General features: G+C 49.3%; 1 protein-coding gene across 1 annotated transcript; it reads left to right on the forward strand.

Moving 5' to 3' along the window:
• The first annotated feature begins 815 nt into the window (after nucleotides 1-815).
• On the forward strand, nucleotides 816-18,679 carry LOC141726434 (uncharacterized). Its single transcript, XM_074531340.1, has 14 exons — nucleotides 816-1,148; nucleotides 13,801-13,905; nucleotides 14,004-14,172; nucleotides 14,282-14,373; nucleotides 14,829-14,978; nucleotides 15,680-15,828; nucleotides 15,935-16,076; nucleotides 16,161-16,298; nucleotides 16,465-16,641; nucleotides 17,262-17,417; nucleotides 17,522-17,623; nucleotides 17,789-17,891; nucleotides 18,046-18,105; nucleotides 18,356-18,679. The coding sequence occupies exons 2-14, from the start codon at nucleotides 13,879-13,881 to the stop codon at nucleotides 18,493-18,495; spliced, it is 1,605 nt and encodes a 534-aa protein (XP_074387441.1). The 5' UTR covers nucleotides 816-1,148; nucleotides 13,801-13,878; the 3' UTR covers nucleotides 18,496-18,679.
• The last annotated feature ends 8,040 nt before the right edge of the window (nucleotides 18,680-26,719 follow it).

A 26,719-nucleotide genomic window follows, 5' to 3' on the forward strand; every position in this document is an offset into this window, starting at 1 on the left:
TGAGAAAGCTGATGAGTACCCCTATAAATACCTGTAAGCCTCAACTATCGGTGTGCAGTGGGAGGGAAAACTTCCCCCACCGTACCCAACGCTGTATTGCTCATGCTTTACCATATTAATTAATAAATTGATTGCTGCTTGAATATTGGCCTAGTCAAGCTTCTCATTTATAACACAGTGCTCAGTGGCTGCTCGAGAGGTCTCTGTACCTGATGCCATGGGAATGCTTGGGAGGGGCTGGAGGGGTTGTCCCTGTCCCTGTCACCCCAGGCCATTCCCAGGGGGTCTCCATCATTCTCACCCCAGGGAATGCCTGGGGGGTCTCCCTCCCTCTCACCCCTGTGCCAGGGGGTGCTCGGGGCAGTCTCTGTCCCTCTCAGCCCATGGGATGCTCAGGAGTCTCTGTCCCTTCACACTGGGGATGCTCGGGGGGTCTCCATCCCTCTGGCCTCAGGCAATGCCTGTGCAGGCCTGGGGACCAGGGGCTCTGTGTCCCTCTCACCCCTGAGGGTGCTCGGGCTGGGGGGACTCTCTGACCTCCTCACACCTGAGTAAAGGTGCAAATGAGACCATGAGAACGCAACCTGCGGATCTGCTCGAACTTGGATTGTACTGAACAAGAAATGGAAAGGAGTGAGGGAGAGAAATAAATCAGAAATGTTCTCAGAGAGAAAGAAATATGAAAAGGCTCCGGCCCCAACTCCGCAGCTCTCGGGGACACCCGCAGGGCGCAGCGCCTTTCACAATTCCAGCCAATCAGAGGAGGCGCTAACCAAGTTCCAGCCAACCGGAGCCTTTTTCGCCGATGACTCACCGGTTGCCAGGCGGGCCCGCAGAGCCCGGCCGCCCCGGAGCGGAATTTGGGGCTCGGGCCGGGGGGACGGATCCGCCCCGGGGGGGTCCCCGAGCCCCCTGCCCAGCCCTGGGGCCGATCGGGGGCTCCCCCACCCAGCAGCCGGTGCTGCGGGGCCGCTGGGCAGAGCGGTGGGAAAGGGGGGTCCGGGCTGGAGCGAAGGAAATGCGGGAGGAAGTGGAGGGACAGGAGTAGCAGGAGCGGGAGCGGGAGAATCGCGGCGCTCGCAGCGCCCGCACTCCGAGCCTGCAGCACCCCCTGCCCCGGGAGCATCGCCCCCAGCCCCGAGCCGCAGGTGAGAACGGAGGCCGAGCTCGCCCCGGCTCCAGCCAGGGGTCTCCGGGAGGATTTTTTGGAGAGGGTTCGGAGCCGGCAGATGCCGGACTCGAGCCCCGGATATCTCCGGGCTCCCTCTGAGGAGCTTTTCCGGGGGAGAGGAGCCGCGATCGCCCCTCGGGAGGGTCCCGGGGTGTCCACGTGGGGATGGCCCGGTACCAACGGGGCGGGACGTTGATTTTGGGGATCCCCATGAGAGCCGGGGCTGTGGAACGGGGGACCCCCGGGGCGGGGAGAGGGAAAGGGGCGATACCGGAGCTGGGGGACCCCCGGCGGCCCGGAGATGAGGCGGGGACGGGACCCCCTGACCCTGACAGGGGTGTCCTGGGGTGACTTCATGATGCTCGTACCCCATCGGTCTGTTTAGCCCAGAAATGAGTTCTGCACCTTTAATGCTGGTTCTGAGAGCGAAGGGGAGGAGGAAGAGCAGTAGTTTGTTTTCATACGCTGCACTCACTCCTCCACATTCCGGGTCCTGGACTGTTGTGATGCCTTAAGGAGCTGGAACAGAGGCCACAAGGAGTTAAGAGGAATAAAGTGGATTTTTATTGAAGTGCCTTTAAAGGCCACACCCTGGCAGCAGAGGAGCCACAACTGTGCTTCTGCCTGGATGTCTGCAAGTTGGGAGCAAAAGAGGGCTTGGTCATGAGATCTCACATTTAAACAAGTTTTAGTCCATTTGTATATAGAAATTAACTGCTCAATTAATAGTTTCAAATGATGAAGTTACATCTGCCTTGCTTGCATGCCTGCTGTCCTCTTTTCACATTGTTTATGCTTTGGGCCTGAAGTTTTAAGAGATTGTCCTTGAGTCTCCAGCTAGAACAGGATTGTTGTGTCTTCACCACCCTGAGAAAAGATCCCAGTAACACTTAATATAAAACTAAAAGCTGCACATCAAAACAGAATGCAAACATTTACAACCTAAGGTATCAGTTGTCTGCAGTTGGACAGACAGCAGGACAGAGCTCTCCTTTGCTTTTAGTTAGTTAAAACTAACTCGCTGAGGCAGAGAAGTTCCTCCAACTGTGGTTTTTCTTTTTCTTTGGAGCTGTTTAAACCTGCTCTGGACTGAACACCCAGAACACCACTGGCAGCTCACACCTGTGGCCCACCAGGCTGAGCCTGGGCCGCGGCAGCTCCAGTGCTGGAGGGGCCGTTAACAGACTGATAAGAGGCGGATAAGAGACTGAGTGAGCCGAGCTACAGCCCACGGAGGGACTTTCGGAGTTTGTCATCTCTTTTGGAGTGGCAAGAGGTTTTATTTTTTAATATTGTTCTTTTTTTGTGCTGGTGAATGCTTTGCCTGTTAAATAAACAGGTTTTTTCCCCTTTTCTCCATGGAAATATTTTCTCGATCTGGTTGGAGGAGGGGCCACTTGAATCTGCTTTCTAGAGGAAACACTTTTGGAGAATTTATCCCAAATTTGCCCTAAACCAGGATAGGGTGGTGGGAAGAGGGGAGAGCCCCTAGTGACAGGACAGGGGTGAGGCTGGAGAAGGGGACCCCAAAACACCCCAGCATCCCTAAGCAGGACCCTGGAGAGGGGAGATCCCCAGTGCCCATGGGATCTCCAACAGCCCTGAGACAGGGGACCACCAGAACCCCAGAGACTGGAAGTGGGAAAATCCTGGTGGCTTTTTTTGATTCACTGTTGATTTTTGAAGGTTTTTATGGACACCAGATGACTTCAAGTGATGGACTTGGGTGGGAGGAATCCCCAACCCAAGGCATTCGCACCTTGTTTTTCCCCAAACCAGGATTTCCCATTCCCAAACCTTGGCAATATGGAGCAGGAGAAGGCTTGGAAGAAGAGGAAGATGCCCCGGGACACCCAGGCAGGTGAGGAGGAAGTCAGTGCCCCTTTCCCCTCTCTCCTGCTCCATCTCCCAGCCCAGCACAGCCCCCAGCTGCTGGACAACCCTGCTGCCAACCCCATCCTGCTGGGGATGCACTGGGGGGATCTCCTTCCCCTTTTGGGTGGCACGGAGGCAAATCCCATCCTCTCCTTGTCCTTCCTCCCCCAGAGAAGGAGCTGAGGATGGAGACCAGGGAGGAAAAATCCCCCCAGCAGAACCTCATGGAAGAGGCTGTTTTGAGTGACTCCACAGTGCAGGAACCCAATGGGGAGGAAAAGCCCCGGCAATCCCACACAAGGAGGGGCTGCAAACCCAGCCCAGGGTGCTCTGAGGAGGAAAGACCCACCCTGAACCAGGAAGGTGGACAGAGCTTCAGCCAGAGCTCAGAGCTGGTGGCCCATGAGCAGCTTCATGCCAGCGAGAGGCCCTATGAGTGCTTGGAGTGTGGGAAGAGCTTCAGGAAGAGATTCAACCTGATCTGCCACCAGAGGATCCACACTGGGGAACGGCCGTACGAGTGCTTGGAATGTGGGATGAACTTCAGCCACAGGTCTGACCTGGTTGTCCACCAGAGGTTCCACACTGGGGAGAGGCCCTACGAGTGCCCCAAGTGTCAGAAGAGGTTTCACACCAGCACCCACCTCCTTGTACATGAGCGCATTCACACCGAGGAGAGGCCCTTCTGCTGCCCCGACTGCGGGATGGGCTTCAGGCACAACTCCACCCTCGTCACCCACCGGCGCATCCACACCGGGGAGAGGCCCTACAAGTGTCCCCAGTGTGGGAAGAGCTTCTCAGACCGCTCGTTCTTTACCCGACACCAACGGAGGCACCGGTAAGGGCAGCCCTGTGAGTGCCCCAGCTGCAGGGGGAGCTTCATGCATTGCTCCAGCTTCATCCCTCATGGGAGGACCCACGTTGGTCAGAGCCCTGGCGATCCACATTCCTGGTGATCTGCATTGGGAAGGCGGCTGGATATTATTTTGTTTTGACCCTAATTTTCTTTGGATTCATCTTCATCCCTTTAAAACAGAGACAATTGGGGTAAAACTCAATAAATTCATCAATGGCATCTAAAGCCTCACTTTTTACTTGTGTTTCAGGGCAATCTGGGATTCAAGGAGATAATTGGGAGAATTTGGGGGTATTTGATGTACTTGTTTCCCTTTCTTGGCACTGAAAGAGACAAGAGGGTTCAATCTGTCACCTCAATGCCACTGAAAACTACTCAATCCCACCCCAAAATTCCTGGATTCCACAGCTCTTTGGTGTGGAATGGGGTTGGAAGGGGATTGAGCAAAGTGACCTTCAAATCAGGAGGCTTGACATGGGCATTAGGTGGGGCAGGATGGGTGGGATGGGGTTTGGGAGGTGGGAAATGGGGGAAATATGGCTTGGGAAGGGAGTCATGATGTCCACGAGGAGTGGGATGGGTTGGGGTTGGGACTGGGGAGGTGGGCTGGGGTCTGGAATGAGACCGCCAAAGTTTGGGAATGATGAAGGGAGGGGGAGCCCATTACTGAATGAGTTCTTGAATAATCCACATTCCTGAAGAGATTTTGGAGTATCTCATGTTTCTGAGGCAGTTTTGGGGCACTCCCCAGCTCTTAGGGGTCTTTCCTGAGAGCAGCTCCATGGAGCCCCATTGCCAGGGGTGGTTGCCTTGGGCACGAGCAACCTTTAATGCTGGTTCTGAGCGTGAAGTGTAGGAAGAAGAAGGGGCAGCTCTTTTTCAGAAACTGCACTCCTCCACATTACGGCTCCTGGATGGACAGGATGGACAGACAGACAGCGGGACAGAGCTCTCCTTTGCTATTAGTTAGTTTTTAGCTCACTGAAGAAGAGAAGTTCCCTGGATTGCTCTTTTTCTTTTTCTTTTTTTTTTTTTTCTCTTTCTTTTTCTTTGGAGCTGTTTAAACCTGCTCTGGACTGAACACCCAGAACATCACCAGCAGCTCGCACCTGTGGCCCACTGGGTCAGGCCTGGGCCACGGAATTTCCAGCACTGGGGCGACTGATAAGAGACTGATAAGAGACTGATAAGAGACTGATAAGAGACTGAGTGAGCTGAGCTACTTTCCACAGGGGGACTGTCCTGGTTTAGGACAAATTAGGGGGAAATCTCCAAAAGGGAGCCCCCCCCCCCCCCCCAAACAGAACAAACCTCCAACCACCCTTCCCCCAACACCGGGTTCGGGAAGGAATTCCTCGGAGGAGCAAAGTGGAAAACAAAACCTATTTATTTACAAGTAACAAAAAGAACACTCCCCAACACAAGAAAAGAAAAGGGACCAGACTGTGTTGTGAGGGCGCCGAGCTTCTGTCGCTGGCTTCGGGTGTCCTGGAGCTCTCAGGCCAGATCCGGAGCCGGTCCAGTATCTTCAGGGGAGGGTAAGAAAGAGAGAACAAAAGAAAAGGGAAAAAAGGAAAAAAAAACCAGCGTAAAAAAAAAAAAAAAAAAAAGCAGAAAGCAAGCAAGCAAGCAAGCAAGCAAGCGGCTAGCCAAGCCAAGCAGCAAAAGCCCGAAAGCAAAAGTGCCTGGGCACACCCCCCCCCCCCCCCTTCCCCATCCGGCCACAGCAAGACGGCCGGGGGCGGGGGGGAAGGCACAGCTGCCAGACATAACACACGATATTGGGATAAAGGCTGTCACCCCACGACACTCCACCCCTTATCCCATATCGTGAACATACAATAAAAAACTTTCATTTCACTTACTCACACCTTTGACACTTACGCATTTCTCTCATCTTACTTGCTCAGACCTTTGACACTTACAGTTTCCTTCTGTCTCACATTCAACAAACAATGACATTCATATATGAGTCTCATCCCACAATCAGGTCTCCCTGAGGTACACACTGTGTTGTTCCATCTTTCTGCATTATCCACCATGTATTACCTGGTCCTTGAGCAAAGACAATCCCACGGATGGGTTTGTCTGTACTCAAGGCAGGGTTGATCCATACTGTCTTTCCCAACAAACCTCTGACATGGGCCACTGGGGCTTTATCCCCATCTACTATATTAAGGAGCTCAGACTGAGCAGGACCCGCTCGGTTGGTGGAACCTCGAGTGTTAACTAACCAGGTAGCCTTTGCCAGATGTTGCTCCCAGTTTCTTAAAGACCCCCCACCCAATGCTTTTAAGGTGGTTTTTAACAATCCATTGTACCTTTCCACCTTCCCTGCAGCTGGTGCATGATAGGGGATATGGTATACCCACTCGATGCCATGTTCCCTAGCCCAAGTATTAATAAGATTGTTTTTAAAATGAGTTCCATTATCCGACTCAATTCTCTCGGGAGTACCGTGCCTCCAAAGGACCTGCTTCTCAAGGCCCAAGATAGTGTTACGGGCTGTAGCATGGGACACAGGATAGGTTTCCAACCATCCTGTGGTGGCTTCTACCATGGTTAGTACATAGCGCTTGCCCTGGCGGGTTTGAGGCAGTGTGATGTAATCAATCTGCCAGGCTTCCCCGTATTTGTACTTAGACCACCACCCCCCATACCAGAGGGGCTTCAGTCGCTTGGCCTGCTTAATGGCAGCGCACGTCTCACAGTCACGAATAACCTGAGAGATACTGTCCATGGTTAGATCCACCCCTCGGTCTCGTGCCCACTTATAGGTGGCATCTCTACCCTGGTGGCCTGAGGCATCGTGGGCCCATCGTGCTAAGAATAACTCTCCCTTATGCTCCCAGTCGAGATCTATCTTCAACTCCCCTATCTTTGCAGCCTGATGTACTTGCTGGTTGTTTTGCTGCTCTTCATTAGCTCTACTTCTGGGGACATGGGCATCTACATGGTGAACCTTCACAGGTAACTTCTCTAACCGGGTAGTGATATCCTTCCACTCTTCCGCAGCCCAAATTGGTTTTCCTCTGCGCTGCCAGTTGGCCTCCTTCCATCTCTTCAGCCATCCCCATAGAGCGTTGGCTGCCATCCAAGAATCGGTATACAAATAGAGCCTTGGCCACTTCTCTCTCTCTGCAATACCTAGGGCCAGTTGAATAGCTTTGATTTCAGTAAATTGACTGGATTCACCCTCTCCTTCAGTAGCCTCTGCAACCCGTCGAGTGGGACTCCATACAGCTGCTTTCCACCTCCGTTTCATCCCTATGACGCGACAAGAACCATCAGTGAATAGGGCGTAACGTGTTTCTTCTACTGGCAACTGATTGTATGGCGGAGCTTCCTCAACCCGGGTCACTGGCTCTTGTTCCTCATCTGCGACACTAAAGCTTTCACCTTCGGGCCAATTTGTAATTATTTCTAGAATCCCAGGGCGATTTAACTTCCCAATTCGAGCGCGCTGCGTAATGAGGGCAATCCACTTACTCCAAGTAGCACTGGTGGCATGGTGGGTAGAGGGAACCTTTCCTCTGAACATCCATCCCAGCACCGGTAGTCGGGGTGCGAGAAGGAGTTGTGCCTCTGTACCAATCACCTCCGAGGCGGCTTGGACTCCTTCATAGGCGGCCAAGATTTCCTTTTCTGTTGGAGTATAGTTATCTTCAGACCCCCTGTACTCCTACTCCAAAATCCCAATGGTCGGCCTCGGGTCTCGCCAGGTAGCTTTTGCCAAAGGCTCCAGGACAGACCATGGCTCCCGGCTGCAGAGTAGAGCACGTTCTTCACATCTGGTCCTGTCCTGACTGGACCAAGGGCTACAGCATGAGCGATCTCCTGCTTGATCTGGACGAAAGCTTGCTGCTGCTCAGGGCCCCAATGGAAGTCGTTCTTCTTGCGGGTAACCAAATAAAGGGGTCTCACAATCTGACTATACTCAGGGATGTGCATCCTCCAGAAACCTATGGCACCTAAGAAAGCTTGTGTCTCCTTCTTATCAGTTGGTGGGGACATAGCAGTGATTTTGTTAATAACATCCGCAGGAATCTGACGCCGTCCATCTTGCCACTTCACCCCCAAGAACTGAATTTCTCGGGCAGGTCCCTTGACTTTGCTCTTCTTAATGGCAAATCCGGCGTCCAGGAGAATATGAATTATCTTCTCTCCTTTTTCGAACACTTCTATTGCCGTGTTCCCCCAAACAATGATATCATCAATATATTGTAAATGTTCTGGAGCCTCACCCTCTTCTAGTGCAGCCTGGATCAGTCCATGACAGATGGTAGGACTGTGTTTCCACCCCTGGGGCAATCGGTTCCAGGTATACTGCACTCCCCTCCATGTAAAAGCAAACTGAGGCCTGCATTCTGCTGCCAGAGGGATGGAGAAAAACGCGTTAGCTATATCAATGGTCGCGTACCACTTTGCTGCCTTGGACTCCAGCTCGTACTGCAGTTCCAGTATGTCCGGTACAGCCGCACTCAGTGGTGGAGTCACTTCATTCAAGGCACGATAGTCTACAGTCAATCTCCATTCTCCCTCAGATTTTCGCACGGGCCAGATAGGGCTGTTAAAGGGTGAGTGGGTTTTACTGACCACCCCTTGGCTCTCCAGCTCTCGAATCATCTTGTGGATGGGGATCACGGCATCTCGATTCGTCCGGTACTGCCTGCGGTGCACTGTTGAGGTGGCAATTGGCACTCGCTGCTCCTCTACCTTCAAGAGTCCTACTGCAGATGGGTTCTCTGATAGTCCGGACAAGGTATTCAATTGTTTAATACCCTCTATCTCCACTGCAGCTATTCCAAAAGCCCACCTGAATCCCTTAGGATCTTTGTAGTAGCCATTCCGGAGGAAGTCTATGCCCAAAATACACGGAGCCTCTGGACCAGTCACAATCGGATGTTCCTGCCACTCCTTCCCAGTCAAGCTCACCTCAGCTTCCAACAAAGTCAACTGTTGTGATCCCCCTGTCACTCCAGTAATGGAAACAGGTTCTGTCCCCACGTGTTCCGATGGCATTAAGGTACATTGTGATCCAGTGTCAACCAATGCTTCATAGTCTTGTGGCTCTGATGTGCCAGGCCATCTGATCCACACCTTCCAAAAAACCCGGTTCTCCCGTGCCTCTTCCTGGCTGGAGGCAGGGCCCCTCTAAGCCAGATTGTCCTTCTTTCCTTGGGCATATGCCTTGGAAGTTCCTTCAAGGGGATCGGACATGTCATCGTCATCATCATACTTAACATCTCGGCTACGAGCGACCGGAGCTGCTATCTTTTTGGTTATACTTTCTCTTTTCTTCAAATCACGCACCCGTTGTGCCAAAACAGCGGTGGGTTTTCCATCCCATCTCCTCATGTCTTCTCCAGACTCACGCAAGAAAAACCATAACTCAGCCCGTGGGATGTACCTTCTCTCCCCATCAAAGGAGCGCCGGCGTTGGACACCAGGGCTTCTAATTTGTACGGCTGAGATTTGAATAAGGTCCTCCTTAATCTCTTCCCGGAGTTTCTTATGATTCTCCTCTATTTTGTCTTCTAGTTTCTGCAGTCGAGTTTCCACTGCTGCAATTCTGGCATGAGTTGGGCCATGCACAGCATCTGCGTACGCTCGAAGCTTCTTTGCCATATCGAGCACAGTCTCATATGTATCATCTCGCTTCATTATTGCTAGGGCGGAAGCGTATTCAGGTGGCCCAAGTCGCACAAGTTTCCTCCACATTATCGGAGTGCATGGTACCAGGTCCAGATTCCTAGTTGTTGTGTCATCTGAGAAAACGAGCTCTGCGACCGCCATCTCTCTCAGGCGTTGGATCCCCTGTTCTATGGTCTTCCACCGTGTCTGCTGCATATAGAGATCATCCGTACACAGGTACCGTTCTGCTACGCTTCTTAGGACCCGTTCCCAGAGGCTGTGAGGGTTAGCCCCCCTCATCACACCTTGATCGATGGCAGGATCATGTGACAGGGATCCCAAATGCCTCACTTCAGTACCATCCAAAATTGTAACCTCCCCTGCAGCATCCCAAAGGCGGACTAACCAACTAATTATAGATTCGTCAGGTTGTCGGCTGTAATCCTTTCTTAGGCCTCTGAGGTCCTTCAGAGAAAAGGAGTCAATATTGGCTCCAGATTCTGTGCCCCTTGATGTGGCCTCTGATTTTGGTGAGGGTCCTTCTTCTGCATCATCGTCATCATCCTCCACCTTCCGATCGGTCTTGCCTTTACACTTTCCACCTCTTGTATTAGCTGCAACAGCCATGGTTTGGGGCCTATTGTCTGATTCAGCTGCTAGCCTGGAGCCTGGGATGTTAGCTGCAGCCTGGGTCACTGGGATAGTAACTAACTTATCTCCCTGTTCCCTTTCTGCTATCTGCTGCTCCACAGTATCTAGCAGAGTACGGTAAACAAACGCCAAGGCCCAGCTCACTGCAGTAATCCTTTCTTCCTTAGTATTACCATGGCACTTCTCCCTCAAATACTTTGCCACCTCGACTGGATTCTGAATTTGATCAGATGGAAAGTCCCAGTCTATAGGATCAGAAAATTCCTTTAAAGTCTGGCCCATATCCTCCCATTTCCCACTCCAGTCAAGATTTTTCCTGCTTTGTTTTACTCCTGAATCAGGAGTCTCTCTAACCCCTCTAGAAATCTCAGCTTTCATTTTATATACACTCCAGACAGTATAGACAAGGCTTAATAAATTAAATGCCAGAAAGATGGTTTCTTTCAAACTCAGGGGAAAGTCAGTATTTTCTAATAGAGATGTCAACAATTTGTAGGAGAAGAAGGAAGACAAAGGCTGAAAAGCCCCTTCCTCTTCTTCTCCCCAAACAAACTGAGTACACAGCCATGACAACAATCCATACATTCCTGAAATAAAGTCCAGCATTTTTATCCGACAGATCATCACACATAAGGCCAGCACAATGATTATTCTGGTTAGTGCCCCCCGCTTACAAAAGCTACTTATTAGGGACAACATCAGAGCTATTTTGGGGTAAGGAAATAACCCTAGGGACCACAAAGGTATTAAAACTTCAAAAGCCCCTAGGGACCAGAAAAACCGGCAAGCTTCCACTCCAAATGACATTATGAATCACCAATATGCCCACAAAACAACCAAAACCAAAATATTATTGTTATAGGTTTTTTTTCCACTCTTTTTGGCCTCCGTTTCCCGGCCAACGCACCAAAAAGTATACTGTCCTGGTTTAGGACAAATTAGGGGGAAATCTCCAAAAGGGAGCCCCCCCCCCCCCCAAACAGAACAAACCTCCAACCACCCTTCCCCCAACACCGGGTTCGGGAAGGAATTCCTCGGAGGAGCAAAGTGGAAAACAAAACCTATTTATTTACAAGTAACAAAAGAACACTCCCCAACACAAGAAAAGAAAAGGGACCAGACTGTGTTGTGAGGGCGCCGAGCTTCTGTCGCTGGCTTCGGGTGTCCTGGAGCTCTCAGGCCAGATCCGGAGCCGGTCCAGTATCTTCAGGGGAGGGTAAGAAAGAGAGAACAAAAGAAAAGGGAAAAAAGGAAAAAAAAACCAGCGTAAAAAAAAAAAAAAAAAAAGCAGAAAGCAAGCAAGCAAGCAAGCAAGCAAGCGGCTAGCCAAGCCAAGCAGCAAAAGCACAAAGCAAAAGTGCCTGGGCACACCCCCCCCCCCCCCCGCCGCCCCTTCCCCATCCGGCCACAGCAAGACGGCCGGGGGGGGGGGGGGGGGTAAGGCACAGCTGCCAGACACAACACACGATATTGGGATAAAGGCTGAAGGCTGTCACCCCACGACATATATTTATATAATATAATATAGATTATCTTTTATATAAAATTTATATAATATATATAAATTAATATTAATTTATAACTTAAATATTAAAAGTTATAAAATAATATAAAATTTATTTATTGTTATTAAATAATTAATTAATTAATTAATTAATTTAAACTTTTACTTTTTTATTAAGTTGCTTGTGTCTTGGTTTGGAAAGACAGGAGTCTTCTAAGCTTCTCCTGAAATGGAGAATGTAAACTTTACTTTTCTGAATTGCTATAAATTTTAAATTAAATTAAATATATATATTATATTTGTATATTTAAATATATATATTTATATATTATGTTTTATATTATATTATATTATATTGTATTATATTGTATTATATTATATATTTTATATATATTGTTATATATAAATAAAATTCTATGTTATGTATAAAAATAATACATAATATTAAAATACTATATAATATTATAAAATATAACATTATATATTTATATAATTATTATATATTAATATAATATAATATAATATAATATAATGTTATGTTATGTTATATTATGTATAATTATGTATAATTATACATAATATATATTTATATATATTTATATATTATAAAATATATTATATATTATATATAATTTATATTATATATAAAATAATATTAATTTATAATTTAAATATTAAAAGTTATAAAATAATATAAAACTTATTTATTGTTATAAATAATTAATTAATTAATTAATTAATTAATTAAAATTTTAAAGTTTTAATTAAATTGCTTGTGTCTTGGTTTGGAAAGACAGGAGTCTTCTAAGCTTCTCCTGAAATGGAGAATGTAAACTTTACTTTTCTGAATTGCTATAAATTTTAAATGAAATTAAATATATATATTCTATTTATTTATTTAAATATACATACTTATATAATATAATAAATTATATTATATTATATTATATTATATTATATTATATTATATTATATTATATTATATTATATTATATTATATTATATATAAATTTAATATATAATATTATATAATATATGATATTATAATATATAACATTATCTATTTATATAATGATTATATATTATATGTTAGAATAATATAATATATTATAATATAATAATATAATTTATATATAGATAATATATAATATATTATATATATTAATATAATATAATATATATTATACATTATATTTTATTTATATTATATATAAAATTAATATAAATTTTATTTATTTATTATTAAATAATTTAGTTATTAATTAATTAGTTAAAATTTTAAATTTTCAATTAAGTTGCATGTGTCTTGGTTTGGAAAGACAGGAGCCTGCTAAGCTTCTCCTGAAATGGAGAATGCAAACTTTCTTTCCTTTTCTGAATTGCTATAAATTTTAAATTAAAGGGATTTAATTTAATTTAAATTAAATTAAATTATTTTAAATTAATTTTAAATTATTTTAAATTTTGAATTTTTAATTAAGTTGCTTGTGTCTTGGTTTGGAAAGACAGGGGTCTGCTAAACTTCTCCTGATATGGAGAATGCAAACTTCCTTTACTTTTCTGAATTTCTATGAATTTTAAATTAAGGGGCTCTGAAATAAATAAATAAAAAAGGATAAAATAAACAATGCTGGTCTCTAGAACAACAGAGACAACAAAGTCAGAACTCAACCTGACACTTTATGTTGGCAGCAATCTAATTGGAATTGTGATTGCAGTCTACCTGAAGTGTCAGGTGTGGTTCTGTTGGAGCAGGGTTTTGTTTTCTTGTAGAAAAGGAAACATAATTACAGTATTCTGCAGAATTACAGTGTTCTTCTTCTGAAGATCTATTGGAAGAAGAAGCAGCTGCAGTTTTTTCTGGGGAATCCAGTGGAGAAAGCCGTGCTGCTGTTTTAGATTATAAAAATTATAAATTGGATTATAAATGGATTGATAAACTGGATTATAAATACTTGGCTCCTCCCTCTGGGCGGAGCATCTCCCAATGGGATGTTACAGTTCTTATCAGTCATGCACTGATATTTAACAGCTTATCAGCAAAAGTTCTTTCTCAAGGGAGGAAGAACTTTTTCTTTTTCTTCTCACCTGCATTTTCTGTGTTTGCAGGTTCTGCTGGAATACCTGCTGTCTGACAGGGCAGAAGTGCAGGAGAGAGCCATCGACAGGATTAAGGCACTCTGCCATATGCTGACTGACACTGCCCCCAAGGAGGTATGGACTGCTCACCCTCCATCCCTGTGTCCTGGCACAGCCACAGCCCCAGAACTGCCCTCAGACCTCACCTCAACCCTTCTGCTCCTCTTCCTCAGGATGATGAAGATGAGGATGAGGAAGAGGCTCCCAGAGCCCAGATCCAGATCCCAGTCCTGGGCAAGCTGCTGGGCAATCTGTTTTTCATGCTGTTCAAGCCAAATGAAAGCATGTCAACTGTGGTGGAAATTCTCAGCACCCTGATGGCGTTCCTCTCTGAGCAGAAAAGTAAGATAAGCTGTGGTGGGCTGCATTCCCCACTTAAACCTATTTGTCCTTTTTGGCCTTGTGATGGCCCCTTGTTCTTGGTGTGGGTGCCACCATCATTTCTTTTTAGGTGACAATCCAGAGAGTTATGTCCAGCCGCCAGAAGATTGGGAACCTGAGATCACCTCCTGGGTGAATGCATCCAACGCCTGGAAAGTTGAGGTATGGAGCCATCCCACCTTGTGGGACTCTCACCTGTGGTATCAGCAGGGAGATTTGTGTGTGAAAAAGGGCACGGAATCAATGGGGACGTCCCTGGTGAAATGAGAATTGTGAGGAATTGTGGGTAAAAATAGGAGGAAAGGGCGGGAAATGTGAGGGGAGAAAAGAGCGGGAAACGTGAGGGGAGAAAAAGGGTGGGAAACACAAGAGAAAAATGGTGGGAAAAGTGAGGGGGAAAAGTGGGAGAAATGTGAGGGGAGAAAAGGAAAGGAAACATGAGGGTAGAAAAGGGAGGGAAACGTGAGGGGAGAAAATGGAGGGAAGCGTGAGGGGGGGGAAGGGTGGGAAAAGGGGATTAAAGGATAGGAATGTAAGGGGAGAAAAGTGGGGGAAATGTGAGGGGATAAAATGGCACTGGCTGGCACTGACCTCTGCTCCCTTCCTTCCTGCCCCAGGCCTTTGGGAGATACCTTGGGCCGGATGAGAGGATGGGAGTCGTCCTTGAGGCCATTGAGATTTTGGGACGCTTCAACATCAAGAACAAGGATGGGCCTGTGGCATTTCTGGAGGAGGTCATGAATACCCCTGAGATGTGGCTGATGGATGTAAGTGGCCTGTGGTGGGATTGCTTTGTCTTTGAGCCCTGCCAGGTTCCTGCCTCCATTCCCCTCCTGAAGCCACCTTGAGGCAGCTTAGCAAGATCTGCCTCACCTGCTCTTGCTGTTGTTGCTGTTTGTGCTTTTCCCTGGTATTTTGCCCAGGGTGCTGATTCCAAACCTCTGTTCAGATCTGGAATTAACCTCTGTTCAGATCTGGAGGAAGGTCTGAGCAGAAGGGCCCAGCTGAGGCACATCTTGCTTGGGGCACTCAGTGCTCACAGCCAGTGCATGGTTTGCTTGTCCTGGGAAGTGCTGCTGTGCTGATGCTGAGCTGCCCAGGGGAGCCAGTGAGGCTGCTCCTGCATTGCCTGTTGGATGTTGCAGATGTGCCTCTGGGCTTGCGTGTGTTTGTGGTTTGGGGCCTGGCTGGGAGGTGTTGTGGACCTGTAGGGCACGTGGTGGAAGCTTCCAGCAGCAGCGTCTGAAAGAACAGCCTCTGTAGTTCCCCACACATGCAAAATGTGGCCCCATAAAACGCCGATAGAGTGTTGTCCCCATGCACATGAAGTATGGGAGTGCTGTCCTCAGACACCTTTTTGCCATCTGTGCCTGGTGTGGTGGCCTATTTTATCTGAATTTCCTTAAAGGGATGGGCAGGGCTGCCCAAGATGCAGCAGCAGCAGCACCCTAACCTGTGTTCCCTGCAGGTGCCAAAGGTGGTGAGACACATCTTTCAGTACTACAACGAGGAAAACACCGCAACTGCTAACAACTTTCACTCCCTCGTTATCTTCCTGGCCGATAAGTGGACTGACAAGGTCGTCACCACAGCTCTGGAGGCCACACCAATTTTCAGGTACTGGCCCTGACCCACCTGGAGGGCTTTTTTCCTGTGGGGAGGTTATGGCTGCCAGACCCAAGCCCAGGCTGCGCAGCCATGTTGACAGCGCTCTGCCTTGCAGTGACAATGTCAGCCTGTGGAAGGCTATGTTCTCCGTGCGTGAAACTCTGGAGAAGGTTGTGAAGGAGCTGCAAGTCCAAATCCAGGACTGGCAGGATGACATCTTGACTGGGCAGCAGAAGTCGTGCCTCACTTTCTTAGCTGTGAGTCCTCAGGGAAAGCCCACGTGGCCTTGCCCTCAGCCGTGCCAGGGGAGCCCTGCCAACTCTCTGCTTCTTTTTTTCCAGATGCTGACCTACGGTGATGTGCTGGAGAAAAGAGTGAGGCCACTCTACAAGAACATGAGACTTGTGAAGTCTCCAAAGAAGGAAATGGTCCCTCTGGTCCTCAGGGCTCTGGAGACTCTGTCGGAGAGTGACGATATGGTGAGCAGGCATCTATCAGGGGCAGAATGTGGCACCTGGACTCTGAGGTCTCAGAGAAGATGGTGGCTTGGGGATGGTGCTCTGAACGCCCTGCCTGCCATGATGTGGCCTGCTGGCTGTTTTGAGAGCTGAAATTCTCACAGAATGGAAACTCTCTTGTACACAGGCCAAGAAAATGAAAAGCCTCCTGCCCGAGATGCTGAAATTCCTGGGAAATTGGTCCTGGGACATTTCAGTGATGGCTCTGGACACCTTCCGCAATGTTCTGGGGCAGCTGAAGAAGAAAGAGGCCAGCAGCATGGCTCTGAAGGCCGTGGAGAGACTCTGGAAACTGTTTGATGCGGTAAGGCTGAGTCTGACACCACAGAGGGGCCCTGGGAGCAGCACTGGAAGCAGGTCCTGCTTCTCTGATTCTGGGCCTTGCAGCCCAGCTGGGCTTTTGTATGCTCTGGGTTGGGAGCCTGGAGCGTTGAGTCTGGTCTCAAAATAGTGGGGAATGTGAGGGGAGAAAGGGCAGAAAACGTGAGGGGGAAAGGTGGGAATGTGAGGAGAAAAAGGGCAGGAAAGGTGAAGGGAGAAAATGACGGGAAAAGTGAGGGGAGAAAAGGGAAAGAAATATGAGAGGAGACAAAGGCAGGAGATGTGGGAGGAGAAAAAGGGGGAGAAACGTGAGGGGGAACAGGGAGGGAAACGTGAGGGAAGAAAATGGCGGGGAACATGAGGGGAGAAAAAACGGCAGGAAAACTGAGGGGGGAAAGGGTGGAAAGCATGAGGGGAGAAAAGAATGGGAAATGTGAGGGGAAAAGGGAAACATGAGGGGGAAAAGGATGGGAAACATGAGGAAGGAGAGAAAGGAAGAAAATTTAAGGGGAGTAAAAGGGTGGGAAACCTCAGTTCAGCCCCTCCTGGCTGCGGGCAGGGAGCCATTGTGTGTGAAGCTCACCTTTCCTCCTCCCTAACCAGAGAGAGGAGTGTCTGCGGGAGCGCTCCATCTCCCTCTTCAAGGAGCTGCTGGGCAAAACCATATGGAAGGACAAGGAAGCCATGAAGAGAAACTCCTGGAAGGTCATGGTCCAGCTCGTTCTTCACATCAGTGATGAGGCCCCCAGCGTGGCCAAGGTACCGATGTCTGAGCATGGCTGACATTCCTCAGGGGTCCTGGCCATTGTGGCTTGGGTTCCTTCCACAGGCCCTGGTGTCACCTCACAGCTTTTGTCCCCCAGGCCTCCAAGGAAGCCGTCGTGGCTATAGCTGAGCTCTTCAAGTGGAAAGAATTCAAGGAGCTGGCTCAGAAAGAGGAGATATGGAAGATGAGCGAGTTCCTGGTGAGGATGAGCCCCAGGCTGGGAGAGGGATGTGAGGGATGTGAGGGATGTGAGCTCTGCATGTGGGCCCAAAGCCTGGAGCCTCCTCCATGGCCCTGGGATGAGGGAGGGCTCTGAGCCATGGGGCTGCTCTAAGGAATGCTCACACCTTTGTCCTCTCTCCAGCTGGCTAAGGACAGCAGCAGGGCTGAACAATATGTGCTGGAGAGCCAGCCCTATCTGCTGAGCCCTCAGGCCTCGATGCGAGAGGCGGCCCTCAGATTCTTAGGTGAGTCCCAGTCCCCAGGATCCCTTTTGTGCCCTCCCTGCCATCACAGGTGGCTTTGGCGGCCATCTTGCCTTGTTCCACCCCCGGGCTGCTGAGGGGAGGGCAGGGCGGCCATGTTGGTGAGGAGCAGGGGCTGATGGAGCTTTGTGCCCAGGGCTGGCTGCACGACGCCTGGCAGGGCGGAATGAGGCGACCATGGATGCGCTTCTCACCGGTGAGTGAGTGGGGAGCCTTGGGGGATTATTATGAGGGGAATAAAGGGAAATGTGAGGGGATAAAAGGGTGGGGAACGTGAGGGGAGAAAAGGGAGGGAAACGTGAGGGAAAAAAAGGCAGGAATGTGAGGGAGAAAAGGGAAAGGTGAGGGGAGAAAAGGGTAGAAAAACTGAGGGCAGGAAATGTGAGGGGAGAATAGGGAGGGAAACGCTTCCACAAGGCCTCATCTGGGCTCCATTTTTGTTGTAGAACTTGGATTAATGGAAACACGAGAGAAGGATCCCTCCATCGCTGCATTGGCAGCTCAGACCGGCCTGATCCTCAGCGCTCTGAAGGATCGGCGCAAATCGGGATTGTCCCTGCGTGGGCTGTGCCGCTGGTGCCGTTGAGCAGAGAGGGACCTTCCTTGCCAGGGCACGGACTCCAACACCTGCTGGAATCATCATCATCATCATCGTCGTCGTCGTTGTCATCATCGTCATCGTCGTCATCGTCCTCGTCGTCGTCATCGTCATCGTCGTCGTCATCGTCGTCGTCATCATCAAGCGAAGAATGCCCTGGCGTTTGAAGGTCCCTCTCAAAGGCACAGCCACGACCGGTCAAAGTGAGGGCAGAGATCCAGATTCTAGTCTTGAGGAAGCTGCTGGAACATCTTTTCAAGGCGCTCAAGACACAAAAAGCTGATTTATGCCTCTGGATGGCCTCAGCCAAGTTCATCTTTGGGCAGGAAGGCAAGAAGAGCTGGTGTGGCCACATGACCCCGACGCATCTGCTGGTGTCACAGAACCTGAAATATCTGAAATATTCTGAAAATGCTGCAGGCCACAGAGAAGAATCCTCGGATTCTGGAATCTCTGGATCTCTGAAATCCTCGGGGAGGAGTTGGTGTGGTTAGATCCAAGCCCAGCCACAGACCACTCTGAACCCCCTACATCTATTATTAGTTTAGATAGACAATTTAGATAAGTAAACAAGATAGATAGATTATATATGTTACTAACATCAATATACTAGTAACATATATATATTATTAATAGATATTACGAATTTTACGAAAATAGAAACATTAGGAATATAGACATTAGGAATATAGACATTATTAGGAATATAGACATTAGGAATATAGACATTAGGAACATATACTATGCTATTAATCTAATAAACGTTGTTGTTCTATTATATGTAGTAGTTTGATATATATATAATCTTTTTAAATGAAATACCGAGCTTACTTAAATTGACTGCAGAATTGATAATGAGTACACCATAAAGGTGCAGAGGAACTTGGTGGGGAAAAAGTGAGAATTATGGGTGGGAAAAGTGAGAAGGAAAGGGTGGGAAATGTGAGGGACAAAATGGTGGGGAACGTGAGGGGAGAAAAAGGCTGGAAAACAAAGGTGAAAAGGAGGTTAAACTTTAGTGAAAAGGATGGGAAATGAGAGAAAGAAAAGATATGAAACAGAAGGGGAGAAATGGTGGGAAACATGAGGGGCAAAAAGGGCAGGAAACATCAGGGGGAGAAAATGGAAGAAAATGTGAGGGGAAAAGGTGGGGGGGAACTTGAGGGGAGAAAAGGGCGGGAAATGTGAGGGGAGAAAAGGGGGGAAATTGAAGGCAAAAAGGACAATAAACTTTGGAAATGAGAGGAAGAAAAGGCATGAAACAGAAGAGGAGAAATTGTGAGAAACATGAGGGGAAATGTGAGGGGAGAAAAAGGGGGTGAAAACATGAGGGGGAAAAAAGGTGGGAAATGGAATTCAAAAAGGAAAGTAAACTGGAGTGAAAAGGAGGGAAATGAAAGGAAGGAAAGATAGGAAACAGAAGGGGAGAAAAGGTAGGAAATGTGAGGGAGAAAGGGGTGGAAAATGTGAAGGAATGAAGGAAGGAAACGTGAGGGGAGAAAAGAGCAGGAAACGTGAGGGGACAAAATGGTGGGGATCACGAGGGGCCAAAGGGCAGGAAATCTGAGGGGAAAAAATGAGAATTGGAAGGCGAAAAGGACAGTAAACTTGAGTGAAAAGGGCAGAAAATGAGAGGAAGAAAAGATATGAAACAGAAGGAGAGAAATGGTGGGAAAAATGGGGGGAGAAAGGGGAAGGAGCCATGAGGGGAAAAAGAGCGGGAAACGTGAGGGGAGAAAAGGAGGGGGGGAAATGTGAGGGGAAAGAAAGGTGGGAAATGGAAGGCAAAAAGGAAAGTAAATTGGAGTGAAAAGGACTCGCTTAATGACAGAAATTAAAGGACGGAAAGGTACAAAACAGAAGGGGACAAAAGGGAAACATGAGGGGGGAAAAGGGTGGAAAACATGAGGGGAGAAAAGAGCGGGAAACGTGAGGGGACAAAATGGTGGGGATCGTGAGGGGCCAAAAGGGCAGGAAATCTGAGGGGAAAAAGTGGGAATTGGAAGGCAAAAAGGACAGTAAATTCAAGTGAAAAGGATGGGAAATGAGAGGAAGAAAAGGTATGAAACAAAAGGGGAGAAATGGTGGGAAATGTGAAGGGAGAAAAAGAAGGAAACTGCGAGGGGAGAAAAGAGCGGGAAACGTGAGGGGAGAAAATGGGGGAAACGTGAGGGGAGAAAACGCACCAAATTGAAGGCAAAAAGGATGGTAAACTTGAATGAAAAGGATGGGAAATGAGAAGAAGAAAAGGTATGAAACAAGGGGAGAAAAGACGGAAAATTTGGGTGGAGAAAAAAGCAGGAAACATGAGGGGGAAAAGGGTGAAAAACGTGAGGGGAGAAAAGCGAATGAAACATGAGGGGGAAAAAAGACAGGAAACAGGAGGAAAAATGGGTGTAAAAGATAAAGGGAAAAAATGCAAATAACATGAGGCCAAAAATGATGGGAAATGTGAAGGGACAGAAGGGCGGGAGGTGTGAGAAGAAAAATGGTTGGAAGCTTGAGGGGAAAAGGGTGGGAAACGTGAGTAAAAAAGGGGAAAATGTGACAAAAATTACCAAAAAAAATCCCTGGGGTGCTTGGATTCCTTAATGCTGCCACGGCCAAAGCAAATCCTTGCAGTGGATTCTGTGGGAATTTGGGGGGTCCTGCTTGGTCCCTCCCAAAATCACACAGGGAGGGACCCCCAGGTTTGTTCCATTTTGGACCCTTTTTTGGGGGTGTCTCAATTTTTTGGGGGACGGGGTCACGCCCTTAGGACCCCAATTTTGGGAGGGGGTCCCCAAATTCTGGGGGAGCTTGCACCCTTGGGATCCCAATTTTGGGATAGTCCAAATATTTTGTGGGATGGTCCCTTTTTTGGCCGGGGCGGGGGGGTGGGGGTCACGCCTTTGGGACCCCAAATTTTGGCTGCGATGGTTGCACTCCAAGGTCGTCTTTTTTAGGGAAGGGTCCCCAAATTTTGGGGGAGCCCCATTTTTGGGAGGGGGTCTCACCTTTGGGTTCTTTTTTTTGCAGGCATCCCTAAATTCCCAAATGTTTGGTAGGGGTCGCACCCTTGGGAACCCAAACTTTGGGGGGGTCCCCAAAATTTTAGGGGCGGGTCGCACTCCAGGGTCTCTTTCCAGAGGGGTGGACCTCAGGTTTTTGGGGGGGGTTCTTTTACTTGGGGGGGTGTCGCTCCCTTGGGAACCCAAATTTTTGGGGTTTCGCACCCCTGGGACGCCAATTTTTTGTGGGGGGGTCCCATTTTGGGGTCCCTTCACCTCGATCCCATTTTTCCGGTGGGAGGGGGGGAATTCTCGCTCTCCTCGCTGTTCCCATTGCCATAAAAACCTCCCATTCCCATGGCAACCGCCGTTCCCCCAATATCCACCTCTCCCTCGCCGCTGTTCCCGTTACCATGTGTGGTGGTTTGACCAGGAAGGAGTGGGAATTCTGGGAAGCTGTGGTCAAACCAATGAAGGTTTTGGGTTTGAGACTGGCACCCGGTGTAGCCAGTGGGGTTTGGACACACCTCCGAGAATACACAGGGGTTAAAAAGCAGGGCACTGCCCTTGGATCTCTCTCTTGGGACGTCGCTTCGAAGAGGTCAGATCTCTTCCCCCGTCCAGCCTCTACTGCTGGGCGGGGGGAGGGGCAGCCATGCGGTAGGCCCGGGGCCTGGACAGAGATGGGGGTGAGAAAGCCTTCAAGGATGGAAGGGTGGAGGAGCCCCAAGAGACATCGGGCAGCCATTCCCCCCCCCAGGAGGGAGAGAGAGGGAGAGTCGGCGGTGATAGCAGCCGGCCCAGGAGGAGAAAGGGGGGGAAGGGTGCAGCCCGGCCGGCTGCAGCAGCAGCAGCATGTGTGGGAGTATTATCGTTCTGAGATAGACAGAGACTGAAAACTTTTAACCCTTTCTTTCATGATTGGGGCCTTGCAAAAATGCTAATCCTCCTCGAAGCTGAATAAGAAGGGAGATAAGAGATGAGATGAGACAAGGACCTGGCCCGAAGAACGTGGAGATGATTGGATGGGGAGAGATGATTTGGAGTGGCCTTTTGGCTGGACTTTTCTTGTGGCCATGGACTCAGTTGTTCCTGTGACACAGAGACTGCATTTAGGGGGAGGCAGTGCCTCAAAACCAGGAGGGTTCATTCATGAGGACCCCCCGGCCCCAGGGGGTTGGAAAAATATGGGGGGGACAGATGTCCCAAAGCAGAGACTGTGCCTTTTTGGAGTGAGACAAGGCATCCTTGAAAGACAACCCTAAAAGCAGCTCTGGTCCATGCGTCAGTGGTGAGAGCACTGGGCATGGAAGGAAGATGTCACAAGCGGCAAAAGGACTTTTTCCGGGCGGTGCCGAAGTGACATGGAAGCACACGAGGTTTCAGTGTGTTTCCAGGAGAAGCCTATGGAACAAGAAGGACTCCTTTCCTCTTCATGAACTGCAGTTTGAGCATACTAAAGTGTGGGGCCAAGGCTGGGCAGTTGATGATTTGGGAGAATGTATCGGATTGGGAAAGTCAGGGAGTGGGGAGGAGGAAAGTTTTTTTTGTAAGGTTTTCAATTTCTTTTTTTTTCTTTTCCTTATAGTCTTTCCCTATTTTCCTGTAGTTTAAGTAATAAAGTGTTCTTTATGTTTAAGTTAGAGCCTGTTTTGCTTATTCCTGGTCACATCTCACAGCAGACACCAGGGTGAGGCATTTTCATGGGGGGCACTGGCTCTGTGCCAGGCTCAAACCATGACACCATGGGAACTGCTCAACACCCCCACCGCTGTTCCCACGGTTGAGCTTCCTCCCCCCGCGCTGCTGTCGCCATGGAAACTCAGTATCCCTCCCTCCGCGCCGTTCCCATGGTAACCGGAAATTTATGGAAATTTTATGGAAATTTCGGAGAAAATTTGAGAAATTTTGGGGGAATTTTGATGGGATTTGGTGGAGGCTGAAGCGCCTCAAGAAGATCGAGGTGGAGCCCAAGAAGAGCGAAGGTGGGGGTTTGGGGAGGATTCGGAGGATTTTGGGGAAATTTATGGAAATTTATGGAAATTTTATGGAAATTTTATGGAAATTTTGGAGAAAATTGGAGGAATTTTGGGTGATTTTTGAGGGATCTAAGGGGGGTTTGGAGGATGGGAGAACCTCAAGAAGACCAAGGTGGAGCCCAAGAAGAGCGAAGGTGGGGGTTTGGGGAGGATTCGGGGGATTTTGGGAAATTTATGGAAATTTATGGAAATTTATGGAAATTTTATGGAAATTCTGGAGAAAATTGGAGAATTTTGAAGGAATTTTGGGAGATTTTGGAGGGATCTAAGGGGGATTTGAGGGAGGCTGAAGCGCCTCAAGAAGATCAAGGTGGAGCCCAAGAAGAGCGAAGGTGGGGGTTTGGGGAGGATTCCGAGGATTTTGGGGAAATTTATGGAAATTTATGGAAATTTTATGGAAATTTTTGAGAATTTTGGAGCATTTTGGACGATTTTTGAAGGAATTTTGGGGGATTTTGGAGGTTTGGAGGACAGGGGAGGCTGAAGCGCCTCAAGAAGATCAAGGTGGAGCCCAAGAAGAGCGAAGGTGGGAGTTTGGGGAGGATTTGGTGGATTTTGGGGAAATTTATGGAAATTTATGGAAATTTATGAAAATTTCAGAGAAAATTGGAGACATTTTGGGTGATTTTTGAGGGATCTAAGGGGGATTTGGAGGATGGGAGAACCTCAAGAAGATCAAGGTGGAGCCCAAGAAGAGCGAAGGTGGGGGTTTGGGGAGGATTAGGGGGATTTGGGGGAAATTTTATGGAAATTTATGGAAATTTTGGAGAAAATTGGAGAAATTTTCAGTGATTTTTAGGGGTTCCTGGGTGGTTCTTTGAGGTTCTCAGGTGGAATTTTGGGGTTCCCAGGTGGAATTTTGGGGTTCCTGGGTGGTTCTTTGAGGTTCTCAGGTGGTTCTTTGGGGTTCCCAGGTGGAATTTTGGGGTTCCCAGGTGGTTTTTTGAGGTTTCAAGGTGGAATTTTGGGGTTCCCGGGTGGTTTTCGAGCGTTCTCAGGTGGAATTTTGGGATTTCTTGTTGGTTTTTTGGGGTTCCCAGGTGGAATTTTGGGGTTCCTGGGTTGTTCTTTGGGGTTCCCAGGTGGAATTTTGGGGTTTCCAGGTGGAATTTTGGGGTTCCCGGGTGGTTTTTTGGGGTCACCTGATCTCACCTGTCCCCCCAGCCTTCATCCGGTAGCTGGACCCCTGAGGAACCTTTGGGATTTTGGATTTTTGGGGGTTCCTGGGTGGTTCTTCGAGGTTCTCAGGTGGTTCTTTGGGGTTCTCAGGTGGAATTTTGGGGTTCACAGGTGGAATTTTGGGGTTCCCAGGTGGTTTTTGAGTGTTCTCAGGTGGAATTTCGGGATTTGTAGTTGTTTTTTTGGGGTTCACAGGTGGAATTTTGGGGTTCCTGGGTTGTTCTTTGAGGTTCTCAGGTGGAATTTTGGGGTTCCCAGGTGTTTTTTTGAGGTTCCCAGGTGATTTTTGGGGTCACCTGACCTCACTTGTCCACCTCCAACCTTCATCCAGATGATCTTTGGGATTTCCTTGTGGATTTTGGGTTTTTGGAGGTTCTCAGGTGGTTCTTTGGAGGTTCTCAGGTGGTTCTTTGGGGTTCTCAGGTGGTTCTTTGGGGTTTCCAGGTGGAATTTTGGGGTTCCCGGGTGGTTTTTTGAGGTTTCCAGGTGGAATTTTGGGGTCACCTGGTCTCACCTGTCCCCCCCAGCCTTCATCCGGAAGCTGGACCCCGCCTACCAGGTGGACAAAGGCAACAAGTTCCGGCTGATGGTGGAGCTCAGCAACCCCGACCTGCCCCTCAAGTGGTACAAGAACGGGCAGCTCATCAAGCCCAGCAACAAGTGAGTGCCAGCTGGGCACAGGTGGGCACAGGTGTGCCCCAGGTGTGTCCCAGGTACCCCCATGTGTGTCCAGGTGTGCCCCAAGTGTGCTCCAGGTGGGCACAGGTGTGTCCAGGTGTGCCCCAAGTGTGCTCCAGGTGGGCACAGGTGGGCACAGGTACCCCCAGGTGTGCTCAGATGTGGCTCAGGTGGGTACAGGTGTCCCCAGGTATGTCCAGGTGGGCACAGGTAGACACAGGTGTTCTCAGGTGTCCCTCAGGTGTCCCCAGGTGTGCCCCAGGTGGGCACAGGTGGCCCTCAGGGGTGTCCAGGTGTACCCCAGGTATGGCATAGGTGTGTCCAGGTGGGCACAGGTGTGTCCCCAGGTACCCCCAGGTAGGCACAGGTGTGCCCAGGAGTGCCCAGGTGTGCCCCAGGTGTGCCCCAGGTACCCCCAGGTGTACCCCAGGTGGGCACAGGTGTGCCCAGGTGTCCCCAGACACTCCCAGGATTGTGTCCAGGTGTGCTCCAGGTGTCCCCAGGAACCCCCAGGTGGGAAGAGGTGCCCCCAGGTGTGTCCTCAGGTGTGGCAGAGGTGTTTCCAGGTGGACACAAAGGAGTGCCCTCAGGTGAGCACAGGTATGCCCAGGTATTGCACAGGTGTCCCCAGGAACTGCCCCGGTGTCCCCATGTGTGCCCAGGTGTGTCCAGGTGGGTACAGGTGTGGCACAGGTGCCCCCCAGGTGTGCCTCTAGGCATGCCCAGGTGTGCCCAGGTATCCCTCAGGTTTCCCCAGACAGTTCCAGGTGGGTCCAGGCATCCCCAGGTGTGTCCAGGTGCATCCAGGTGTGCCCCAGGTGGGCACAGGTGACCCCAGGTGTGTCCAAGGTGTGCCCAGGTGCCCCTCAGGTGTCCCTAGCTGTCCACAGAGATTGCCAGGTGGGCACAGGTGTGTTCAGGTGCATCCAGGTGTGCCCAGGTGTGTGCCCAGGTGTGCCCAGGTGCCCCCAGGTGTGTCCAGGTGTGCCCAGGTGTGCGCAGGTGTGTCCCTAGGTGCCCCCAGGTGTACCAGGGAGGTTCTCAGGTGCCCCCAGGTGCCCCCAGGTGTGTGCCCAGGTGCACCAGGGAGGGTCTCAGGTGCCCCCAGGTGCCCCCAGGTGTGTGCCCAGGTGTGCCCAGGTGTGCCCGTTGCCAGGTACGTGTTTGAGAACGTGGGCCTCAAGCGCATCCTCACCATCAACAAGTGCTCGCTGGCCGATGACGCCGCCTACGAGTGCCGGGTCAACGACGAGAAGAGCTTCACCGAGGTCTTCGTCAAAGGTGGGCACGGGGGCACCCGGGGGGCACCTGGGGGGCACACCTGGG

This window comes from Zonotrichia albicollis, chromosome 35 (genome assembly GCF_047830755.1).
Source record: "Zonotrichia albicollis isolate bZonAlb1 chromosome 35, bZonAlb1.hap1, whole genome shotgun sequence".
In the NCBI taxonomy this organism is placed as follows: Eukaryota; Metazoa; Chordata; class Aves; order Passeriformes; family Passerellidae; genus Zonotrichia; species Zonotrichia albicollis.

What these genes read in the sequence shown, in the direction of transcription:
- LOC141726434 (XM_074531340.1), top strand. Translation starts at nt 13,879, where the DNA reads ATGCTGACTGACACTGCCCCCAAGGAG. An exon ending in CTGACACTGCCCCCAAGGAG is followed by an intron (nt 13,906 to 14,003) that starts GTATGGACTGCT and finishes CCTCTTCCTCAG; the next exon opens with GATGATGAAGATGAGGATGA. An exon ending in TCTGGAAACTGTTTGATGCG is followed by an intron (nt 16,642 to 17,261) that starts GTAAGGCTGAGT and finishes CTCCCTAACCAG; the next exon opens with AGAGAGGAGTGTCTGCGGGA.